General features: G+C 46.3%; 2 protein-coding genes and 1 pseudogene across 2 annotated transcripts in view; 2 read left to right on the top strand and 1 right to left on the bottom strand.

The window, feature by feature from the left end:
• The window catches only part of LOC8041936 (pericentrin), a 221,380-nt gene that overhangs the window by 70,254 nt on the left and 127,956 nt on the right, over positions 1–23,170 (bottom strand). The window contains exons 12-15 of the mRNA XM_042293960.1: positions 6,170–6,302; positions 1,801–3,424; positions 429–537; positions 55–146 (exon numbers count right to left, since the gene is read on the bottom strand). Coding sequence (XP_042149894.1) covers positions 55–146; positions 429–537; positions 1,801–3,424; positions 6,170–6,302 — 1,958 coding nt within the window. The remainder of the gene's footprint in view (positions 1–54; positions 147–428; positions 538–1,800; positions 3,425–6,169; positions 6,303–23,170) is intronic.
• On the top strand, positions 8,286–13,175 carry LOC115308978. The gene is made up of 2 exons (XM_040222757.3): positions 8,286–8,414; positions 11,712–13,175. The coding sequence occupies exon 2, from the start codon at positions 11,775–11,777 to the stop codon at positions 12,858–12,860; it is 1,086 nt and encodes a 361-aa protein (XP_040078691.1). The 5' UTR covers positions 8,286–8,414; positions 11,712–11,774; the 3' UTR covers positions 12,861–13,175.
• Positions 21,138–22,006, top strand: LOC121045592 (annotated as a pseudogene).

The raw sequence follows: 23,170 nt of genomic DNA, 5'->3' as shown, positions 1-23,170 counted from the left end.
ATTACAAGCATAACGACAAGATACCTGAAAACAAGAAAAACAAACAGCGCATACCTGGGTGATCGTGACGATGCCCTCGCTTCTTTCACGGAGAGTTCGTTGGCCTTGTTGAGCTGCTCTTTGAGGTCTCTGTTCTCGGCCTGCAGCTATCGCACAAGAAAGAAACAACACAAATTCATTTTACTGGTTCCTGTGTCCTTCTTAACACAATCTGAACTGTTTACTGAAAGCAAACTAACAGTGGACTTGCAAAATTTGGTGTTTGTTCTTACACAAGATGAGCAGGTACAAGAGCCTTTCAGCAAGCTATTCTAATTAACGGATACTAGCTTGTTACCACTGGAATTTGCAAAATAAAAATTTAACAACTTTTGAAAAGTGCTTGTATGAAGCAAGGACAACAGTTTAAAGCAAATATATTGGCTTACTTGGTCAACAACAGCAGTGAGGCTCCGAATCCTTCGTGTGAGCTCGGTGCGTTCGTACAGGATGTCTTCAACGGACACATCCGACCATTCTGGGGAAACCTCCTTGGCACTAAGCATAGTGGAACAAAAAAAAAAGAAAGAAAAAAAAGAATGCATGTAGGAAAACGATAGGAGCCATGTAAGGCATAGATACTGTAATTATAATAAGAGTTCTCTCTCCAAAATTAGATGTTGCAGCCGCTAAACTGAATTGATATAAAACTTTGACCTGTTGATAATATGATCCCATAAGGCCCGCTTCAGACGGGGCAACTTTTCCAGCAATTTTGGTGTTGCTGGCGGGTTGTTTCCTAGCTTTCCCTAGATCGACACGAAATGCTGAGATTGGGTCCGGCTCAAAACGGACAAGCAACTCGAACAACTCGGAGACGTTTGAAGCGGCAACCGCCAATCAGGGACGGGATATTTTCACGTGACACCCCTGTGGTGGTGATGATGATGATGATGACAGCTAAAGACTTGGTTCTGGTTTGAAATTGATCGTTTTCGGAAATAAACCAGAAAAATGAGTTAGTATTCTCAACGCCATTCAAAGATATAAAAAAACGTTTTTAGCGCATAGTTGTGAGTCTAAATAGTGCAAGAAAAATCAAATTGAATGATGATGATGGCAAGTCGTAGCAATTCGGTTGCTGCGTGTGAACGCGGCCGGCCCGCGTTGCTGGTGTTGCGACGTCAAGTTGCTGGGTGAAATTGCCCCGTCTGAAGCGGGCCTGATGAACAGTGCACAGAACCACTGGCCAAGTAAAAAAGGTGACCAAAAAGTGTTGTGTATGTCATCTTTTTCTACTTTGTCCAGTCATTCGTGATTAGCTTGCTGCATATCTGAAACATTAATTTCAATAAAAAAATAAAGACAAAAGCTGCAAGCTTTTTAGGCTGTTACTGCAATTATACTTCTTAGTAATGCCACTAATTCTGAAAATGTTACAACATTCAACCCAAGTCTAGGCTTAAAGTTTAACTTTTATGTTCCTTGGTAGGTAGGTAGTTCAATAAGAACAAAATGCACAAAATTGAAAAAATTAAAAGATTTCACAGAGGTCCTCTAAGAAAACTCTAAAGATGCAACACTTGTCAGCAAGAAGAAAAATATTGTAAAAATTTAACACAAATAAATTGCCAGCCATAAACGGCTTGAGCAGAAAGGCAAATTAGTATAAATGTAAACCAGCCTTTCTAGGGGGAAAAAAAAAAAAAAAAAAGACACAAAAACTCAACGGCTGCCACCAGCCCCACAGAACCTATCGCAAATTCAAGTGAAGTAAGTACTCGTGCAAAAAGGAAATAGAAACAGGAAAAGAACCCTCACCTGCTCCTGACATTTATCGAGTCCTCGACGTCCCACTTCGGATCTGCCACATTCAAAACCTTGCGGCCTTCTTTCTCGTTGGCATCCCCTGCCGAGGTCACTTCCCCAACAGACGCGATTTCTGCCTCCGACGTTTCGGTCTCTCTATCACATGTTGTCACGGCCTTCTGCCCTCCCCCATTCTGCAGCCTCTCCTCAAGTTCCTTCACCTTCGCAGCACCCTCCTTTCTTAGAGATGCCACCACTTCGTTGTAGTACCCCTCCAGGTCAAGCTTCAGCTGCTGCATGTCCATGGCGTGCTTTGTGCTAAGCTCATCGACCGCGCACACACGTTCTGAAGCGAGCCTCTGCAGCTCCGCTGAGTGCTGCTCCCTCAAGGCACTGAGCTGACCTTCGTACCGGTTCTTTAGTGCCTCCAGGTCAAGGTCATACTGTGCCATGATGGAGTTTGCAATGAGGTTGTGCTCGGTGTCGAGGTTACGCCTGATCTGCCGTATCTCCGTCTCGTGGTCGCACCTCACACTCTCTATCGCAGTGTGGAGTGCGTCCTTCAATGACCCGATGTCGCTACCTTCTACATTCAGCGAGCCTGCAAGCTCGGCGTACTCGGCTCGTAACCTCTCTTTCAACTCTTGCAACTGAGCCTCGTGTTCCTGCTTCAACGCCTCCACGGAATCTGCGTAATGCTCAAGCTCATGCCTCAGCAGCTGCATGTCCTCGTCCTTTGCCTTCAAAACCTCCTCCTGACGCGATTGTGCCAGCACCAACTCTTCGACTTTCTGCTTGTACTGCGCCTCAACCTCGTCCACTCTTTGCTGAATCTTCAGCGCTCTACCTTCGTACTCAGCCCGAACTGACTTCACATCATCTTTCAGTTTCTTGTTCTCTTCCAGCACGCTTTGAACAATCGCCACAAAGTCTTCCTCACCCGAACTCGTCTGAATGTCCTCTGTGAGAGAAGCCAGTTGCTCACGTTCGTGCTCGATGACACCCAAGGCGTCTCGCAACGATTCTGCCTTTTGCCGCTCTTCCTCCAACGCCGCACACAGCTTCTGCAACTCCTCATTGTGCCTGTCAGCAATGGCCGCCACGTCGTCTGCCATCTTGGCGTCTCTCTTTTGCAGCTCCTCGCCATGCCTGTTGACGATGGCTGCCATGTCGTCTGCCATCTTGGCCTCGCGCTTCCTGCCCTCTTCTTCCTTTTCGAGGAAGCAGCTGCGGAGCACGTCCAGCTCCTCCATCCACCTACGACGCTCTGCAGCCATCCGTGCTTCCGCGGATTCTTCAGCTGCCTTCAGGTCCGCTTCGTGACGATTCAACAGCTCCTTTGTCCTTGTGACCTGTTCCGAGAGCAGGAGTGTCTTCTCTTGAGAGAAGCGTTCTTCTAGACTCGCTCTCAGGGTCTTCAGTTGCAGGTCTTGCTTCTGATGCAAGGACTCCAGGTCAAGGGGTGCGCCGGAAGACAGCTGCTCATAGAGGCTTCGATAGCGCTCCAACTCAGATGCTGCGTTGGTCTCTTTCGAGAGCTTGTGGTAGAGGCGCAGAGTTTCTTCCAAAGTCGACAGGATCTCCTTGCGCATGCCGTCGCTCAGGTTGTGAAAAGAGTTGATCAGCTGCTCTGCCTCTGCAGGGAATGAGAATATTATGTTAGCATGTGTGTGTGTACACTTTAAGACAAGTTTTTCATGCACTCTCATTCTGATGTGCAAAGACAATGCAATTTCCGCATTTTCTAATTCTACAAGATTGGCCCCATTTTTTTGCCCACTTCAAAGAATGAGGCTGACTAACAGCTAAGTAAAGAGGAGACTGGGGCCATGTTTTGATTTTTAAAGATATTAACAATTGGTACAAGTGAAAAATATAACCCACTTTATGAAACGGCAACAGTGCAAAAATAAACGAGGGACGAGTAGAAGAGGTAATGATAGACACCACGCTGACTAGCAACTGAAAGTTTATTTGTGCACAAAACACGAAATAAACAGGAAAAACACACAAACAACCCGTCAAACCGATTCCACGCACGCGCTTATCTGTGATAAGACAACTTCCCACAAAAAGTCTATTCACGTCGTCACTCTTCAGAGCTAAGGACGGCGCACTAACGCATTTTATCACGAGTTGTGGGAAGTTCGTCTGACCGCCGATAAGCGTGTGCGCGGAGTCGGTTTGACGGGTTGTTTATGTGTTTTCTCTGTTTATTTCGTGTTTTGTGCACAAAAAAACTTTCAGTTCCTAGTGAGCTTCGTTACCTCTTCTACTCGTCCCTCGTTTATTTTCGCGCTGTTCCCGTTTCATAATGTCAAACCAAATCACCTAACTTTATATGTTGTTATAACCCACTTTCTCTCGGTCTAATGAAAAGCAACATCCAACAAAATTTAATATTTTTAATGCCACCTAAACACCTATTTTGAAAGCCGAAAGCCAGTTTTTGTCAACCAAAACCCCAGGCAACACCTTCCCAAGGGTAAATTTTTTTCCCTTCAAATAACATTTGTTACTGCACATAATCACCAATTTCAAGCAACCAGGAAGGAACTCGAAGTGCTCTTTGCAAATGACTATAGTAGGTGACAAGTTAAGAGGAAATGCTACCCCAAAAAAAAAATATTCTGCAAAACGAGTTGATTTTGACAAGTTACATATTTACATCCGGCAACATCTAAAGCAGGGGTCTCTAGCGCGTGGCCCGAGGGCTGCATGAGGCTCGCGACTCGCTGGGATGCGGCACACAGGCCACCGGTTACGAACCCTGGTTCCCATGTCTCGAGTGCTAGAAATGGCATGCGCCATAGTGATCTCATCTTGCCGATTCATTTTTTCTCGAAAAGTAGCTCTGCTCTTTTAACCTATTCACATAGTTTATACTTATCTGTGTTTCTTTGCCCTTTGTTTCGCTTCATTGCTTCTTCCCAGCTTTTTGTCATGTACAACAATTCCACTACTAGGCTACAAGCGCAAGCTCTTTGTTGAAGGATCCATCTCGGCTGTGTGAACTCTTGATCAGCAGGTGCAACTGCCGAAGATAAAGCTACAAGCTCGGGACTCTTGCCTTCAAAAAAGTATCACCATTAAAAGACAAGTATTTGCTCAGAGTGCTGTAATAAAAATCGTCAGGAAAGCAAGAACTGCCAAATTAATTTATTGTTTTTTTTAGGGCATGTTGAGCTTGGTTTATTCCTAAGTGAATTGAGCAACAGGAACAACAGTGTACTTGCTCTCCTGTTTTATTAAAAATGCAGCACATTGGCAGAACGGTGTCATTTTAATTCTTGTAATCACATCTGGTCGGGGTCCAAAGTAGTCATATAAACAAATCAAATCTAAAGAGACCACTGATCTATAGATTATCCCCAAAAAGTTTCATTTGTTTACACTGCATGGTCATTTTTTCTATATATTATTTTCGGTCCACCAATGCTAAAGAGAAGGTAAAGGTTCAAACACTTTGAACCCATTTTTCTCAGTTTCATTTTTTGGCATTAATTTACCTCTAGGAAAACTATCGTTAGTATTGTTTGGTAACAGGAGAAAAGGAAAGGCTCACTCATCGTTTTTCCTAACTGGAATTTAATGGCCAATGCAACTGTGGCATTGTTTTTTTGCTTTGTAGATGTCTTTCATAAAAAAAACATTAAGATATTGTCGACAACATAAAAGCTTTTCAGCATCATGTAAGCATGAAATAAATTACTTTTTTTAAAATTTTGTTTTTACAGTTGCACACTCTAGGCATTCCGCTGCGTTCCTAGCAAAGGAAAATGTTGTGAATCACTACAGTTTTCTAACAAAAGTCTTCCTAAACAATGTCAGTGTGTTCCTGATGAAAATGACTACAATTTCTTTTACAATTCATGTATGCAAATAAAACTTTACACTACACCTGCTCGGCAACTGCCAGTATATACTGTAAATTTTATTCATATTAAGCCAAAGGTTGACTTTTTTGGGTAGTGACCTCCCTTAAATGCACACTCCTCAAAGGACTAATATCATTTTGCCACCAATTGTTTTCCACTTTTCAAAATTATGCCCCTTCAAAGTAGTATTTATTAATCTGCAAAACATGGCACCCTTGCCATGTATTGCCGGTAAGCCAGGTAAGCAATGATTGCCTCGACCTACCTGGAATGAAGGTGCCATAAAATGAAGTCATTTCACTCAATCAGCAGCAAACTCCGCTCTCTTAACCTTATCTTCGCGATATTGGCATGGAGCCAATATTGCGGACAGAGCTTCTACTGCATTCCTAACTTGTCCCTGACTATAGGCACATAGCCTACTAAAGAGAATATAAGCAGTAATAAAACAAGAATTAAGCAGAAACGAGGAAAATAGATTATTTGCAGATACAAATTCTCACCACTGGCACACTCGAGATGCTTCTTCAAGCCCTGAATCACTTCATGGGACATGTTCTCTGCAGGCGATTCTTGCGGGTCGGTTTCCGACATGAAGACGGACATGTACTTGTCTCTCCATTCACCGCTCAGTTTCTATGGGCAGAGTAAGAAACAGGCTATAAAGATCGGCATTCCTCTTAAGAAAATAAACTATACTCCGTTTCAGCACAACTTTGCAAAGAGCGGATACTACGACTCCCGTGTGCAAATCAAAGTGACAGTGCAAACTATGTGAAGCGCGCACTCTAACAGTAGGCTATCACGTGCATGCTCTGCTGCACTGGTTGGCTCATAAAGCTTGTAACATTTGTCATTTGCCCAGATATGCCGAAATAAAGTATAGGAGAATTCCAAACCAAAAAATGTATTTGCTAAGAGAAACAGAGCTGCTAAAGAAAATACCGAAAAAGTGAAAATCTAAATCTTTCGAATGAAAATTTGAATTGAGATTTCTGGCAAAGTCCACCTGCAATGTTAATAAAAAAAATGATCTGCCAATTTTCATCCATGTGTTCTATAGCCTCGGGCTTTTGCACTGCGGTCTGCTGTTAACAAGATCTAACGGAATTTGGCAATGAATGTCCGTTTGGCATTTCAATGACTGCAAAAGTGACCCCAAACATCCAAATACAAAACAGGGGAAACCAGCATGGGTTAGAAGGCTCCAAAAATGGTGCCACCACAAAACTATGGGCCTGTACGCACAACAACTGTCACGTATATTCGAGTCACAATTTATGAAACACACTGTACGTGCGAGCTCCTGTAGCTCCTGAAACCTTTCCTCAATTACGACACAAATTCCTCGCTCAAAGCAGAAGTCTAAACAGCGGAAGGAAGGACAATTTTAGACCAGTGGGTCTCCTGAACGTTCCATTCAACTATCACTTCCGCAACATTGTAATTTTTTTTTTCTTTCAGTCGACCCTTTAAAAAATGTTATGAACAGGTAACTTGAATGAATGTGCAAAGGAAAAAAAAAATTTAAACAATCGAATATAAAAAAAACTAAAAAAAAAAAAAAAAAAACTTTTCCATTATCACTTTTATGAACCGAACAAAAGGCACCAGTTTTCCACTTTCACAATATAATCGGGAGCGCATCTTTTGTGTTCTCGCGGCAGCATAGCGACGCTTCTTACAAAAACGTAAAACAAAACCAAAAAAAGAAGGAAAAAAAGCGAAAAGCCGAAAGCCGGTAGACCGACGACGACCGGTAGAGCAGCAGAAGAGACCGGTGGTGGTGGGACGAATTTCGTCAGTTGGCGGCCGCGGCGGCCTGAAAAGCAGATGCCCAAACGCACGCGGACGGGACAGGCGTCGTTTTAAAAGGGCCCCCCCAGCAACGAACCAGACTACGAGCGAACCCGAGAGAAATAAATAATAACTAAAGAAAAACGCAAAAACCGGGCGACCCCCGATACACCATCTGCCCCATCATCACAAACCCCGCAGACTGCGGGCAGCAGGCCTCGGGCTAACCACGGGAGTGGTGCCAGGTGTTTTTTTTTTTTTTTTTTTTTTGCTTCACCTTCTTTCCACATTAAGCGAAATTACTCTCACCCTCTTCCTCTCTTTCCTCCGTAATCACCCAAATCACACCCCTCCTTCGCTCTCGCCTACTCACCTTTCTCCCACATCTCACCAACTTCAGTTTGCCACACCGATCGCTCTCTTCCTCCTCACACTCCTTCATCTTTAGAGCCCCTCTCCCTCTAACACCGATCCCCCTCCCCATTCACAACGGACGGCCGGCAGTAGTACGAGACCGCGTACTACCACACCAACAGCAACCCTATCGCGCATACAGGCACCTAGTAGTACGGCTGCTCCCGATTCAAACGAAAAGCCGCCAGCCAAAAAAAAAAAATAAATAAATAAATAAATAAACAGGCAGCCGCACCACCAATATAAGAGAGGAAGGGTGTTACACGGAAAAGCGAGGAGGACTGCGAGGACCGACGAACGTTGGGAGAGGAGGGAGAAGAGGCACGCGCCACGGAGGAGGCGGAGAGGGGGGGGGGGGGGGGGGGGGGGGGGGACCAACACCAAAACGCGCGCCGTCAAAACCGACGGAGGGGGGACAACGCGAAGACCCCTGCTCGGGATCGGCGGCCGCCCGTTTGGAAATCGATGTGGGACTGAGTCATGCCGCAGCGTTACCAGACGCGCCGACAGCGTCCATGACAGGGGACGAAGCATCGAGTGAGTATTGTGCCTTTTTTTTATTGGGAAACGGAGCTCGCAGGATGCTCGAAGGCATCGTCAGTCAGCCCAAGGCGATCGGGCAGTTTTGAGCGGCGACCAACCGCGGAGAACGAAGTGGTCACCCGAAACGTCGCGACCCTGAACGCCTGTCTCCTTCTCTCACCCTCTCGCTCCTTTTTAACGATGGAGGCGTGCCGACATTTCGTCCACGAGGCGTATAGTTGTTACTAAGAATGGGGAAACAAAAAATTACGCGTTTTGCTGCAATACCCAAGACATCAGGCGCAATCTACGTGAAACTCTTTGGCAGCTCAGATTCGATCAGGTTTCAACGTAACTCACTTTTCAAAGAAAAAAATAAAAGAGGGACGGGGAGATTTGCCGGAAGGATTTTTCTTTTATATTTTACTGCCAACCAGGATTACCGCAATTCAATAGAAAAGAAAGCAACAACAACTTAATGCTTTTGCAGAAAATACAATCGAAGTGTTCGTTCAAAAATGCCGAAAGTGATCGTTAATTGATCGACTTCAGCGAGCCCCGACAAACTAATGGTAATCAAGCGCTACGCGAAAGCTTTTCGGTCGTAACTTTTGCTTATAACCGTGCAAAATAATTCCAGAGGGATTAAAAAAGGGGGCAAGTATGGCAAATGGAATTTCGAAAGCTGTACTAGTTGTGTACTCCATTACTTTACGTACGCGAGGGGAACGAGAGTCATGCGCGCCGCAAGTTCGGCCGGGGGTTCGAACTTCCATAATACCGCCGGAGCTCACCAAATAGCAACGAAATTCCCCAAGTCATTCGCTTTATCGTGCGTCTAGTACTTTCATAACCCTTACTATACTGTAACGATTAAGTCGAAATATGGTTTTATACTACGTTCTTCACCTCCCAGCTGACGGTGCGGTGGAAGCTACATGCTCGTTGGTCCAATCATACATCTGTCTTTGGCCACGTGATCACGTGCAGAGAGGGGCGCCAGATAACGATTTCCTCTAAGCTAGCTCGTGTCCGTCCTTTTCAACTTTCGACTGTATGTCTCAATAATAATAATAAAAAAATAATACCAAAAAACGCATTTGAAATGAAAGAAGACTACCATTATCGACCGCGGCGAACCGTCAAGACGGGAATGTTAAGAACTAATAAAGTCAATAAGATTATAATCTTGGCTGGCACGTTCTACTCATGCCTGTCGTCCAAATAGGTCAGACCCTATTCAGTGGCGAATTTAGCCAGTCTGCCATACCGGAATAAGCGCAAAAGCTCCGCGTTTTCCGATTAAAACAAAAGCTAAACCTGGATAATGAATGGTGTGTGTGCAGTGTGTGCCGGCGACGCGGAGTGACCAGGGGTTTCCCCAGGAATTGAAATTACGGAGGGGGGGGGGGGGGGGCACTGAGAATAGAGGAGTCGTTGCGAATTAAGGGGGTGCTTTCAGAAAAACAAGGTGTACGGGTTTACACCCCGAAAGGGGGGTGTAAACCCGATTTTTCTACACACCCCTTTGGGGGTGTGTAGGGAAATCACTGGGCGTGACGCGGGTTTGCAACAACCACGTGACCCCGAGATATCGCGCCGCTGCCGATAAGCTGGCGATAACGATATGATGCATGCGCAGTGGAGAATCGGTAACGTTACTAACACTCCTCCCAAAAGGGAGTTTACGGTATATCGTTCCGTTCCCCGCAGCAACTGAAGACGTCACTTTGAATCGAGTTCCATCGTCTGTGAACCCCTGGTTGGGACCGCAAGCCTCTGTGGTGTGAACATCACTGCCTTTTACGACCCTATGCGCGTTGATCAACCCCTCCAAAGTGCGAATAAATTAATAGCTAGCTCACGACACCCATAAAAGTGGCAAAATCAGCGGCGATCGGGGACGTGTGAGAATTTTATAATTTCGGGTGCCTGCCTACCACGTGACGCTAGTCAATTACTGAGTCCCTTGACCAAGGTCGGCCAAGTGACAGTTTTGCAATGCATACTCTAAACATCAAAGCCAAGCACCTTCGTTCGCCTCTGGCCCCTAACCGCGTCTCCGGTTTCAAAAAACTTATATCCACAACAGAAAAGATAGCGTCTTTTTCTGATTGTCAAAACAATATCCTTAAAAAAAAATAAAAAAAAATACACGCCGAGATTGTTTTTATTGTTGCGCTGATCCCGCCGAAATCCGTTAGCACTTAGTGCAGGTACAGCGTTTGCAAGGGTTCCGACTCAGCGGAGGTTGGCAATTCCAGCATCGCAACGGTCCAAATACTGTTGTCTTCGAAGAGCGAATATTTCCTCCCGGGTGTCGGCGGTTTCGCGCAAAAGGCGTCCTCACGCCTCGGTTTTACGTTGTCGCGTACGTTGTGCCACCGCAAGGGCCGCCTCATCCCCAGTCCAGTCCAAACCATGACCAAGCAAACGAGAGACGGCTGCATGTACCGAGGCGATAAATGCTAACACATTTTACCTTTTCTGCAAAGTAATTTTTTCCCGATCAGAGAGCTGATGCCCCCGCTTAAAGGGGCACTGACACATCAAAATCGTAATTTATTTTATTATCCGAAACGATTAAACATGATGCCGGGACATTACCCTCAAAATTCGAAACTTGGGAATTCAGTATTTGGGAATTAAAAAAACAATTTCCAAATGCCGAATTTGAAGTTCCCGCGCGATCCACGCCAGTGCAGTGAGTCAAATTTTGCGGTCTCCTGCGACTCGACTTTCTTTCGGACCTCCGCACCACGCTGTGAAGCAAAGCGCCGTTGCTACCGCGACCCGAAGAGAGGAGGAGGTGAGAAGGCGGGATAGAAGGGAGCCGGCGCGGGGAAAAACCGGTTTCGTCAACTCGGCGAAAAGCCTCTGGTCGAGCGCCGCCAAGTTTTCCGAGGGAGAACACAAATCCAGGAAGCGACATCACACCGAAATCTGATTTTTGGTATTTCAAAAAGAAAGGCCGTAGTCCTTTCGTCATTGCGTTAAAAAACATGTTTTACGATTGCCGTTATTAAATGTTATAGAAATGTCGCCTACAAAGCTTCTAAATTTCCTGATTTTTGACGTCACCGATCAAAAGAAGCGAGGAGGTGAGCGCGGGAAATATAAACGCCAAAAATAAAAAGGCGCGCGCGCGCGGGGAAACGTTTTTTCGCGATGCGTTTTTTTTTTTTTTTTTGCGTGTCTATGACTACAACTTGCATCGTTTTAGACAATAAAAAAGAATACGACCTTTGGGGTGTCAGTGCCCCTTTTATTATGTATGCCCGACGCTCATCCACTGTACCCCTCCCTCCCCAGTCAGGACAGCCAGAGACCGAATAAAAACCGACCGAGCCAGACAACCCGCCAGTCCCGCAGGGCATGGACCCAGAAGCCGCGGCGGCGGTCCCATGTCCCGCGGGGGACCTCCACCGCTACGCCGCCCTCGCCAGCAACTCGGACGCCTTCGTGGTACTCTCGGCCGCGGCCGCCACCCTCGCCCTGGGTCTCAACCTGACCCAAGTCCTCGTGGTCCTCTGTGTGGCGCGCTCCTGGAAGTCCGCCTACCACCTGGCGCTGTCCCTCTGCGGTCTCCTGGCCGCAGCCGCACTCCTCTGGCACGTGGTCGCCCTGCGCCTCCCTCAGTCCACGTCCAGCTGCGGCGCCGGACCCTCGGCCCTCTCGGTGGCCGTTCTGGTCGGCTACGTCGCCCACGTCACGGCGCCGGTCGTGCATCGCTGCATCGCCGACACGTGGCCGAGGTCCTTCTCGGGCCGCGCCCGCAACCGGGGCCTCTGCGTGCTCCTCAGCGGCTTCGCATGGTGCGAGACGGTGCTCCTGGCAGTTCCGGTCCTGTCCGACTGGCCGTCCCCGACGAGGGCGCGTGACGGCACCAGAGCACCCTGCGCCATCCCGCGGCTCTGGTCGTCCGCCTTCTCCACATTCGTCTGCGCTCTCTACACGCTGCACGTCGTCGTCGACCTCGTGGTCCTTGTGGACATCAGCGCGGCGTCGTCGTCGGGCAAGAGGAACGCCCGCCGTGGGCCTCCGGCTAGTCCCGACGCCCACGCCGCCGCTCAAGAAGACGGTAATAACAACAACCGGGACGACGAAGACGACGACAGCTTTAATCCGCGGAACCGAGTGGACCTCGCGCCGCTGTGGTCCAAGTTTGCCTTGCTGCTCCTGGGCACCCTGCCACTCGTCACCACCATGGCGTACCACATGGTGACGCTGCCCGAGGCGTCCTGTCCAACGTTCAGGGACTCCCTGCCGCTGTGGACCCTGCTCTGTACCGTCGTGCTAGGCGTCGTGCTGCCGCTCGTGAACGTGTGTAGCGACCCTGTGGTGGCAGGGGGCTCGGTGCACGTGCTGCGCAAGTTCTGGTGCTGCTGTCGCGCGTGTTCAGGGCGCGGGCGACGCGTCGCGCCCAGTCCTGCTGGTCTGCTCAGCCCGTGTCGGTTCTGAAGGGTCAGGCGTATGCCTCAAGTGACAATCTTCCGAGGATGCCGAGGATCTGTGTTCTGTTGGTATGAGACATTTGTCTGCTTGCTTTGTTTCTCGTTTCTTCTTTGTGTCTTTTTCGGTGGTACAAGACAGACTCTTTTCAGCAATGCTGAACCATTGTGCATGCAGCAATTTGAATGTCTTTTTTGGCAGAAAGAGACATATACCTTCCTGCCACGCTGAGCCAGTGTACATGCAGCAATTTAGAGAGTGAGGTGTGATTTTGGCTACTTGGTTTCTGTAATAATGTAATTATTATTAAAAAAAAAAAAAGAAAGAAAAAGAGAAAGAAAACTTATGTCGCACATGGGAAGTGCCCTTTACACTTTTTTTAGACACCTTTTTTCGAATTGGTTTTGTTGGTGCCAATTTACTTTACTATCATATTCTAAGTCAAAATATAAGTAGCATAAAAAAGATGACTGGGTTTGCTCATTGCAAACAAGATAGCACATTTTATGATACGATGGCATTTGTGATGTGAAGGAATACCATCAGCGCCACTGCCGAATAAGCCCAATCACTCACTCAATCTGTTGTGACAGTGCTGCCTGTGTGGTAGCCAAAGGATGACTACAGTGTTGGCTAATCTTGGTGACAGATGTGGTTGTGAAGACTACTAATATTGTACAAACGGCTGCTCTTTGCACAGCATCTAAAAAAGTCCATTCACACACTTGCAACCGAGTGGGACCGGCTGAGACAAGACCGGTTTTTAAGCCTCTTGTGACGACGTAGGACCTGCTCCGATGCAGCACATCCAGTCCTATGCCGTCGTAAGAGGCTTAGAATCTGGTCTTGTCTCGGTAGTGCCTACTCAGTTGCAAGTGCATGAACTGGCCTGAAGTCTGTCGTGCCTAGTCACCCTAACCACGCTGTGCACTGCATGATATATTTGCACATGCCGAAGATCACTGCTGACACCATTGCAGCTTTGTGTGTAGAATGTAGGCTATGATGATTAGAATTGCCTAGTCAGTAAGGTGCTTGAAAATGAAAAACATTAAAGGCTTTAAAAATATGTGTCCGGTACTGTACTTTGACTGCATCACATTTGACTATCTTTGTTGCCTGCAGACTCCGGGTTACTTCCAATGCTTTCCCTTTTATCTGACTCACGTTTGCACATCCTTTTTTAATTGAGTGACCCCAGTACATGGCCAAGAAAATGTAGAGCCCTTCCACTTCACGTGATCGAGTGACCCCAGTACATGGCCAAGAAAATGTAGAGCCCTTCCACTTTACGTGAAGATGGAGGACCAGCGAAGCTGTTATCTTTAAGGGGAGGCACGGCCTAGGAATCGCGATTTTTTCAAAAAAGTCACATTTTTGGAAAATAGGCTGACCAGCTTTTACAACTCATAAAGAATGCTGTCCAAAAATTTTATTCCTGTAAGTAAAGTATTTACTCCGAAATAAATTATTTCCGAAGTGCTAGCGGCTGCACGTGCGCGCCAACGACGCGGCCGATTACGAAAATGTGCCATTTTCAAAGCGCGCTCCCTCCGCGTTTCTTTAGACTAGCATGGACAGGCCCCCCTCGTTGGAATGAGCGTCTCGCCCTCTCTCGTTCTGTTCGCAGCATTGTTCGCAATATCGTGCTCACAGACCGTAAAACTCCGTAAAAAACATAGCTGTGCACGCTCTTATTGGTCAAGCTGGCGAAACAAGAGCTCTGATTCGCTAGGACGAGCCACGTGACGTGGCTCGTCCTAGCAAATCAGGAAGCTCTGTTGGAAATGGGCATACAGCCAGGGAGCTACCAAGCGTCATACGGAGAGAGGGCCACCAAGATGAAAGTTGCGAAGGCCCAAGTGAAAGCGCTTGAGTCCTCCAAGATGTCCCACAAAAAAAGGAAGATGGAAGCTGTGGCCAAGGCACAGAGGGACCGTGCAGAGGAAGGAGTGACATATGCCCCTGGAGCATTTTAGATGAAATGGCAAGCCCCATCTAAACTAAAACACTGTTCGAACTTTCAAACCCGTTTTTCTCAGCTTCATGTTTTCACCATTTTTTCACAGCTCTAAAACTATCGTTCGATGAGTTAAGCACCCCCAAGTCTAATGTAGGGCTTTTTTGGCATGAAATTTACTGGAGAACTCGGCTATGCGCTTACTTTTTGCAAATTGTTAGTTCTTTACACAAAAATGTTCACGTTTGTGAAACAAGAAAAAAATTAAAAATTCATACCATTATTGAAAGTTAATTTTTACGTGAAATATGGCCTTAAAAATTATTTCAAGCCTACTACCGATTAGTTTAGTCATTCAGCGATATATCCCAACAAAGAAATTGTGCCTTTTTATTCATATTTTGAAACAATAGTTTTTTTCCTTTGGCACTGCTTCATGTACATTTTTTTCGGCGAATAAGGCTGTAACTTGTCAAAAAATAAACCTTTTGGGTTGAAAGTTGGTGTAGCCTCCTAAGTTTTGACGTTTAACATACCCTAAAAATTTCATTGACCTGGCACAAATACTTAAAAAGTAGACCCTCCAAGGGAGTGCCTCCCCTTAAGACGTCTAGGGCAATGCCTAGAGGACGACGCCTAGGATGACCTCAAGGATGATTTCTAGGGTGCCCTTGAGGGCAACGTCTAGGACGACCTCGAGGACGACTTCTAGGATGACCTCGAGGACAACTTCAAGGACAACCTCGAGGAAGACACCTATAGAAATTCAGCCTTTCCACTCTGATGAAAACCAAGGTGGAAAGGTTGCCACCATCTATAAGCGACAACAGCAACCAGACAACCGGCAAGCCGGTTGTCTGGCAGCCGCCGTCGCTCATAGATGGCGATAGCTGTCTGGAGTTTTGTGTCAACATTTGTTTGTCTGCGGATACGATAGTGGGGAAACTAGCCCTTAACAGCTCCGCTATAAAAATGTAGAAATAAATGTTTGGCACACAAGCATTGGTCTAAACTAAACAGTATTCAGAAAAGTATACTGTAAAATACCGCAGAAGTGCCCACTTCATTCATGCACGCACTATTAACATTTTTCAAACTTGGGAGAAGTGCCCATGTCTACAAGATTAACCCAGTTTTCCGTGAAAGTGAGGTGAACGCCCCCCGGTATTCTACGGTAAGAGTATGCCTTTTGTGAAAACAAAGTTAACAATTGGGAATGAAAACCTAGTTGTCATTACCACACAGAAGATGTATATATGTGAACACACACTATAACTAAAAATCTGTACTTCAAGAGTTCTTACAGACAACAAGTTTTAAAACATTCCAGTCTTCTTTTTCTTTTTTTTTCAATTTATAAATTTTATAATTTTCCCTGCTGAGTTTCAAATCCAAAAACTTTCTAAAAAATCATGGTTGAATCTCCTTACATATATTATACACCAAGCTTGCAAAAAAAAACTCTTCCTATAAAATGGAAATATATATAAAAAAAGCATTGCACACTTATTACGTGATTCACCATTGAACTGTATAATACTCTTTCAGTTTCTCTCCTAGGCATGCCTAGCCCCCAGCATTCAGCAAAACTTGCTCCGGTCGGACAAGCCACTCCAAAAATCCATAAAGATTCAAACAAATATTGCAAAAAACCAGAGACCAACAAAATGCAAGTATAAAACAAAATATTGGCAAAAGTTTCAGAAACAATGTACTTATTGTTGACAGCTGACTCTTAACAGCTGCTGATCACTGTCAGACAACCAGATGCTACAGACCATAGCCTCCTATATACTAACAAAGCCTGGCAGATTGCCACGAGAAGCGGCCGCCGAGATAAAAGAGGTGGAGCGGCAGACAACGGATGAGAGGAGAGCCACGTGACTGGCACCCTGCTGCGGCAAGACACCAAAACACACTTCTTCCAAGCGAACAAGCGTGTTTCGGGTCCTCGCCGCTGCAAAAGCTGTGCCTTGACGTCCAGGTTCCCCGAGAAATGGCTCTTTGATGCTCTGCGCAACCAGACCCTCGCGCTCCAAATCTGTGTCCGGGCACCCTATGGCTCTGTCGTGGAACTGCCAGGCTTTGTGAGTATACGCTCCGTGCGGGAACTATAGGGGGCGCTTTGAAAAACGCGCGCAGCGCCGCTAGCGGAGGAGCTGGCGTTCGACAGTGAGGCACGCTCAGCTGCCTGCGGCGCCTTTTCGCGTGCGAAGCTGTGGCGGCGGAAGCGCGCACGGACGGAACTTTTGCTTTTTGAGCCGATAAGTTGAGGGTGACGTTGCATGAGTGCTGGGAGAGATTTAAGAAGGGCATTTTAGCTGTTCTCCGCTTCTTTAATATTGAGTCACAGTCGTTATTAGGGGTAATTTCTTTAGTTGCGGTCGAAAAAGGGGTTTGAGCTATTTTCCGAAAAGCAAGACGGCTGCCACCATAATTACTCTCAGTGGGAAATTTGTTTCGCTCGTCGCTGTAAACGTAGGACTGCTGGGACGATGATATTTGGAGGCGAGTGAGATGTTCACTAAGTTTGTGCACTAAGTGGGCCAAGTTTTATTAAGACAGCAGATGTGAAAGTTATGGTTCGAAGGAATAAAGGAATAAAGCTGTCAGGAATATCCAATATTGGACTCAAAATGTTGTGTTATAACCGGGCTGTGCGAAGTGCAGATTTGGACACACATGTTCTTGGACATGACCGTAACTTGACACAACTGTTATAATACCAAAAATAGGTGACATAGGGAAACCTGGTGGAAATTCGGTTTGGGCGGCGTAACTGAATGGCAAACGGTTTTCACCGTGAAAAGGCTGTCAAGAGAATACCACTCGTCGTGGGAGATGGAGACTTTACAGGTAGGAAGGGACTAGAGGCACTGTACTTTTAATTCAAACAACTTTACGAAAGGTGGCTTCAAAGCCGAGAAAACCAAGTTGCCGGCCAACACACGGTTTGGCCGTCAATGGCTTTTGCGGTCAGCTGTTGTGTAGTAACCTGGTTGTGCGAGGTGCTGATTTTCGGCACACAGGTACTTTGACAACCGTAACTTGACAAAACACTTATTATACCTAAACTTTTTGGGCGGCGTAACTAAATGGGAACCGATTTTGACCGTCTAAGGCTGTCAAGAGTAAACCACTCATCATGACCGGGAGATGCACACTATACAGGTAGGAAGGGACCAGTGGGACGGTACTTCCAGTTCGAACAACTTTGCGATAGGTGGCTCTAAAGCCGAGAAAGAAATTGTTTTCTACAAGACTTGGGGTGTCAGCGTTTCCACATCCAAAAGGAGGCTGATAAAAGAAGAAAGCACCCCACATAAACTTTCATACTCAAACATCGATTGTCCATAAATTCCAAGTTTCATTGTAGTTTTCCTTAGACTCATATTTGTCACTTCTTGTACCGTCCAAATCTTGCTTAATGAAGTACAGACTGCGTGCCATACTGGTCCGGAAATATCATCGACACCTACGATGGGGACGAAACTTCTTTGGAGGGCATTCCTTCAACGAAATTGGCTCTGCATACCCGCGAGTGTGGGATAGCATTTCGGTTCGAGCTGAAATATGTAAGCGTTACTGGTACGAAAACAAACGCAGAGTGCAAAGCGGCAGTGTAGAATATGTCAGCCGTGCCGACACAGTGGCAGACATAATCGGGGGACCAAATTTCTTGCGTCGTGCGGCACGGGTTCATCGTTGTCGCTGTCCCACAAAGCATCGGCGAGGTGAAAAACTGTGAAACTTCGTCCCCACGAGATACGACGCAGAACTATTGGAGCGCTTAACAACGCAGCAGTTCATGCTGTCAACCTAGCGCAACCGCACCGTTCCGACTTAATGCGTACCAGTGTACGCGGCGTGGTTTCGTTTCGCTGGGGCTCTCACTGCCTGCCTTCGGTAACGGCGGCGTGCCGGTCGCGTCGCACGGAGTGTATAGAGGAGGCTATGTATAGACATATCATAACAGCCTCTCCCTGACACGTGATTGCAGCTTAGCCAAAAAGTTTTTGTAACTGTCAAACAGGACAATTTAGTCAGTTAGTCTAGACATAAAAAACAACACTGCTAGCACAAACATGCAACCAGCTTTTTCCTAGTTTTGTCCACACAATTGAAAAGCTGCCATAAGAATACTATAGTGCAGTGGAATGTGCTCATAAAAGGTTACGATTTGAGCAGCAAACATTTGTTTTCCAGCACTGGACCTCATGCGTAAAATATGTAAAGTGTTGTCACGGTCACGGCAACAGTATCGTGAAAATGCCAACATGGGATCAATTATGGTGCATTTATTAAACAAATTTGAGCTTAGAAAAACAAGTTTGAATCCTCAAAATATCTACCATTAAGGGGAAATGCAAATTAAAAAATGGCGATTAAAAAAAAAAGAAATGATTTTGCGTTTTTTAGTGTTCTATTTTTTTTAACCTTTGTCTTTTGCATATAAAAAAAAAAATCACGACAGGATATCATTGCAAAATTAGTCAGATATGAGTTTGAAACCCTTCTCGCGATGGAAAGCTGTGCAAATCTGAGCCATCTTTGAGCGTGTGATTCTATGAATTGTGTCGTTGCCCGCCATTGAGTTTATTTCAGCACGTAGGCCTAGGCGTTTTCACTCCGAAACTGTCGTCGATAGTTTTGTATTCTGTTTGCAAATAATACTAAATAAACATTTTCTCCCGCTGCAAACACGTGTTGCCACAGGCCTTTTAAATCACGTGATGCGATTGTGGCCCTGCCATTAACCGAGAGCAACGTGGTGCGCGGTGAAGCTGGCTTGCTGATTTAGCGTCACACTGCTCCTGAAACCAGAACCAATGACTTGTTCAATCATTCTGCTTTCTTCGCAATGATTGTCAACCGAAAACGCGACTTTCGAGTTCAGAAGTTTTGGACAACACACAAGTTCAAAGGAAGTCGCCAAAAGGGCAAGTGGGAAGCTTCAATGAAGAAAAGTTCATCCGCGGCTACTAGCCCTAACCTCGGTCGGGGCGATGCGTTCGAATACGATCGCTCGAGTTTCATCGGCAGCGCTGACGAGTTCGTTAGTGCATTAAAAAAGAAGATAAGAATGTTTGAAAATGGAGAGAGCTGGAGATGGGAGTGTGCATGTACTGTGATCTGCGAGATCGGCATGATGAAAACTTTCGTCAAAGGCGAGGCATGCTCGACTTGCGGAAAGTTTGAACTTGCCGTCCAGGAATCGGCCGCTAAGTGAAAGGGACTGTCATTTTTTGTGCTGCCAGAATGATGCGTGCCCTACGTCCATTCTTTCGTTGACCTATTCTTCAAGGCGTGCCTTTGCGGCCGAGAACGTTAGTGGGGAGCGGTGTGGCGAGACTGGAAACGACAGCTCCCAGGACAGTTACGCTGTGAACGTCAAGGCAGTGGTTGATGCACGCGCAACCGTTGTTGGACAAAAACAACTTTCACGGTTTTGTGTGCTCCTTGGTCTGCAAAAGCCCATGCACAACAAGACCTTCGCTGGGATCACAAAAAAAAAAAGGCACCTCGCCGCAATGAAAGCTGCCGCCGTGAACCTGAGATTGATCAGGAAGATGACAACAGGAGAGGTGCAAGCTACTCAGCTAGCCATTATGTTTGACGGCGCGTGGCAAAAGAGAAGACACAAGAGCCATAATGGTGTTGGCACAGCAATATCTGTTGACACAGGACTGTTTAGATGCCGAAGTTCTCTCGAATTACTGTCTGAGCCGCAGCAGGTACAAGGTTTTCAAGGATGCAAGCCTTACACAAACTGGTGTGTGAGAAAAAGAGGCCGCATCTCCACGTGGTGAATGATGTTGATTGGGGCGAAGCTCTGGTGGTACTGATGATACTGATTTTATAGGTAGTGCTGATTGTGCTGATTTTTTTTTACTGTTCATAGGTAGTGCTGAGTTCCGGGTTGCGTTTCGACTTTATTATTACTGTTTTATGGTCGGTGAAATGCAGAGCCAGTGGTTCTTCTAGCGAATCAGCTTGGATCTGCTAGAAGCCGTGGGAACGCATCTCCACCGCTTAAGTCAATGGTCCATGTCAGAAAGAGAGTGTGTGGTATGGATTGTGGTTATATACGCAGTTGAGTATGTGACCGTAGCGCCCTCTCGTCTATAAACGTTGAGCCAATGCATGCAAAGTTTAACGCGATTATATACGCATTTGACTGCAGCGCCCTCTCCTGTAGAGACGTTTTTTTTTAAAAGTGGGCTCGGTCCCGGAGGCAGTGCAATCGATGTGAGCACGGATGCCAGACAAACAAGGCTAGACCCTAAGGAGCTTCGCCCTTAAACAATGATGGCTCATCCCATGCCATGAAAACAGAAGTTGCATTGAGGATCTGGCAGAGGACCTCGTTGTATGCGACGCCTCTCCAATTCACGACATTCCTCAAGACAGCAAGGCGTATGCTGCTGTGTCTGAGGCAAACTTCTCTGGGACTGCCCTTATTGTGAAAGAAGACTGCATAAACCACATGGCAAAGTGATTGGGCACTGGACTCCAGCAGCTCAAGACGCCACTGCCACGGGGACAAAAGCTCAAGAATGGAACTATACCGAAACTGCAGAGCCACTTTCAGATCGCCATCACCAGTAACAGGGGAAGTGTCCGGGGAATGTATCGTGCTATCTGGGCATTTTACTTTCACTCCTGCTCCACTAATCTTGCCAGCAGCCACAAGTTTTGTCCAGACGGGGAATCTTCCTGGTGCACAAGCCCTGGGTGAACCAGCACCGCCACACACTCCGATCCTCACAACTGCTCAGGCCAAGGCCATACTATCCATCTACAAGAAGCTGACGGAGAAAAAGCTGCTGTCCCGCCGCGTAAAGGGGAAGACTCAGAATGCTACTGAGTCACTCAATAGAAAAATCTGGATGCTGTGCCCCAAAACGAGGTTTGTTTCGCGCACTGTCATGGAGATGGACACAGCCATTGCAACCTTACGGTTCAACAACAACACATGGGCTTCGAGCAGGTGCAACAGGAGCTTGGCATCCTCCCGTCTCAGGAACCCATCACGCTCAGCAATAAGTGCGACAAGAAATGCATTGCCAGCATGACCACCAAAGGGACTGCTGAAGCAAGATCCCATTGCCGCCGTATGGTGAAGCAGGCTTGCGTTCAGAACACTGCTCACATGGACTGTGAAGGAGCCACATATGGCGCGGGACAATTCTAAACTGTGCCGTCTTGCAAAGTCCTGGCATGCATTGTGGTTAAATGTCATGTCAACTAGGCTGCTCCTTTACTAGTGCACATCCATGATAACATTCAAAGATGTTTTTCAGCTTTTGTTGTTTTGAATCATCTCTTAAGTTTGTGCACAAGAGGTTTTGTACTTCACATAGTCCCATCCCAACCAAATTGGGCATGCTTATGTCCTGAAGTGTGTAGAAAGCAACTGTCAAGGTTCTGTTACAATGTATATCACTATAGTCATACAAGTTGCAAAAAATATTTGTCTGCCCTTTAAACATGCATTTTTGTGATCTCCAACTTTTTCTAAATAAAGTAGGCATGGGCGAATAGAGGATTTTGGGCCCCAATCGAATTCGAAGCAAATAGTGATTTTGGCCGAATAATTTCGAATTGAATACTTCGAATAGTATAAGCAACAAATACTACAAGATATGTTTAAACTATAGTTTTATATTTGCCCTTATTTGGTATTAGAAGTACTGTAATTGTTGTTAATTTCAAGTGTATTGAGTACGGGAGCACGAAATGGTCGGAAGCTTGCACCACCTGGTCGGAAATCCAAGCCAGAGCAAGTCAAACCCATTTATATCGAACTCTCAAGAAAACGTCTACCAGTTCGATATGGCGGATAATTCAATATAAAAGTTTTAATGAATTAGACTCAAAAATCCACTTTCTGCTGAAATATTACATAATGAAGTAGTCTTGCATCTTCTGCTGCTTTTTCTTCATTGCATCCATGATAACAATATTTTTCTACGCCATCGACAGACTCCAAAAATGCTGAGGCCGCAGCCTCAGCATTCTTGCGCATTAGTGCCGAACTATGCCGAGAGCACTGAGCACGTCCGAGCAGGAGCACCTCCTCCTGCAAAGCCTTGTTTTGCTCTGCAAGTTGGCTTTCCCCTACAACAGGCGGCCGCGTTGGGGGAAGCCAGCTAGCAAAGCAAGCTGACTTTTTTTTTTTTTGGGGGGGGGGGGGGGGGGAGGGTTGAATTAATCGCTTAGAAGAAAAAATAATATTCTCTTGCGGACGGAGCGGGGAGAGGGAGCACGGAGCACCCTCTCTCCGCTCCCTCCACAAAAGATATTTTTTCTTCTCTTCCAAGCGGTTGACGCGGCTGCCCCGAAAAAAAAAAGCCAG

This window comes from Ixodes scapularis, unplaced genomic scaffold (genome assembly GCF_016920785.2).
Source record: "Ixodes scapularis isolate PalLabHiFi unplaced genomic scaffold, ASM1692078v2 PGA_scaffold5__190_contigs__length_132052651, whole genome shotgun sequence".
Classification (NCBI taxonomy): Eukaryota; Metazoa; Arthropoda; class Arachnida; order Ixodida; family Ixodidae; genus Ixodes; species Ixodes scapularis.
The sequence above is the reverse complement of the archived record's forward strand: the minus strand, read 5'-3'. Positions and strand labels throughout refer to the sequence as shown.

What these genes read in the sequence shown, in the direction of transcription:
- LOC115308978 (XM_040222757.3), top strand. Translation starts at nt 11,775, where the DNA reads ATGGACCCAGAAGCCGCGGCGGCGGTCCCATGTCCCGCGGGGGACCTC.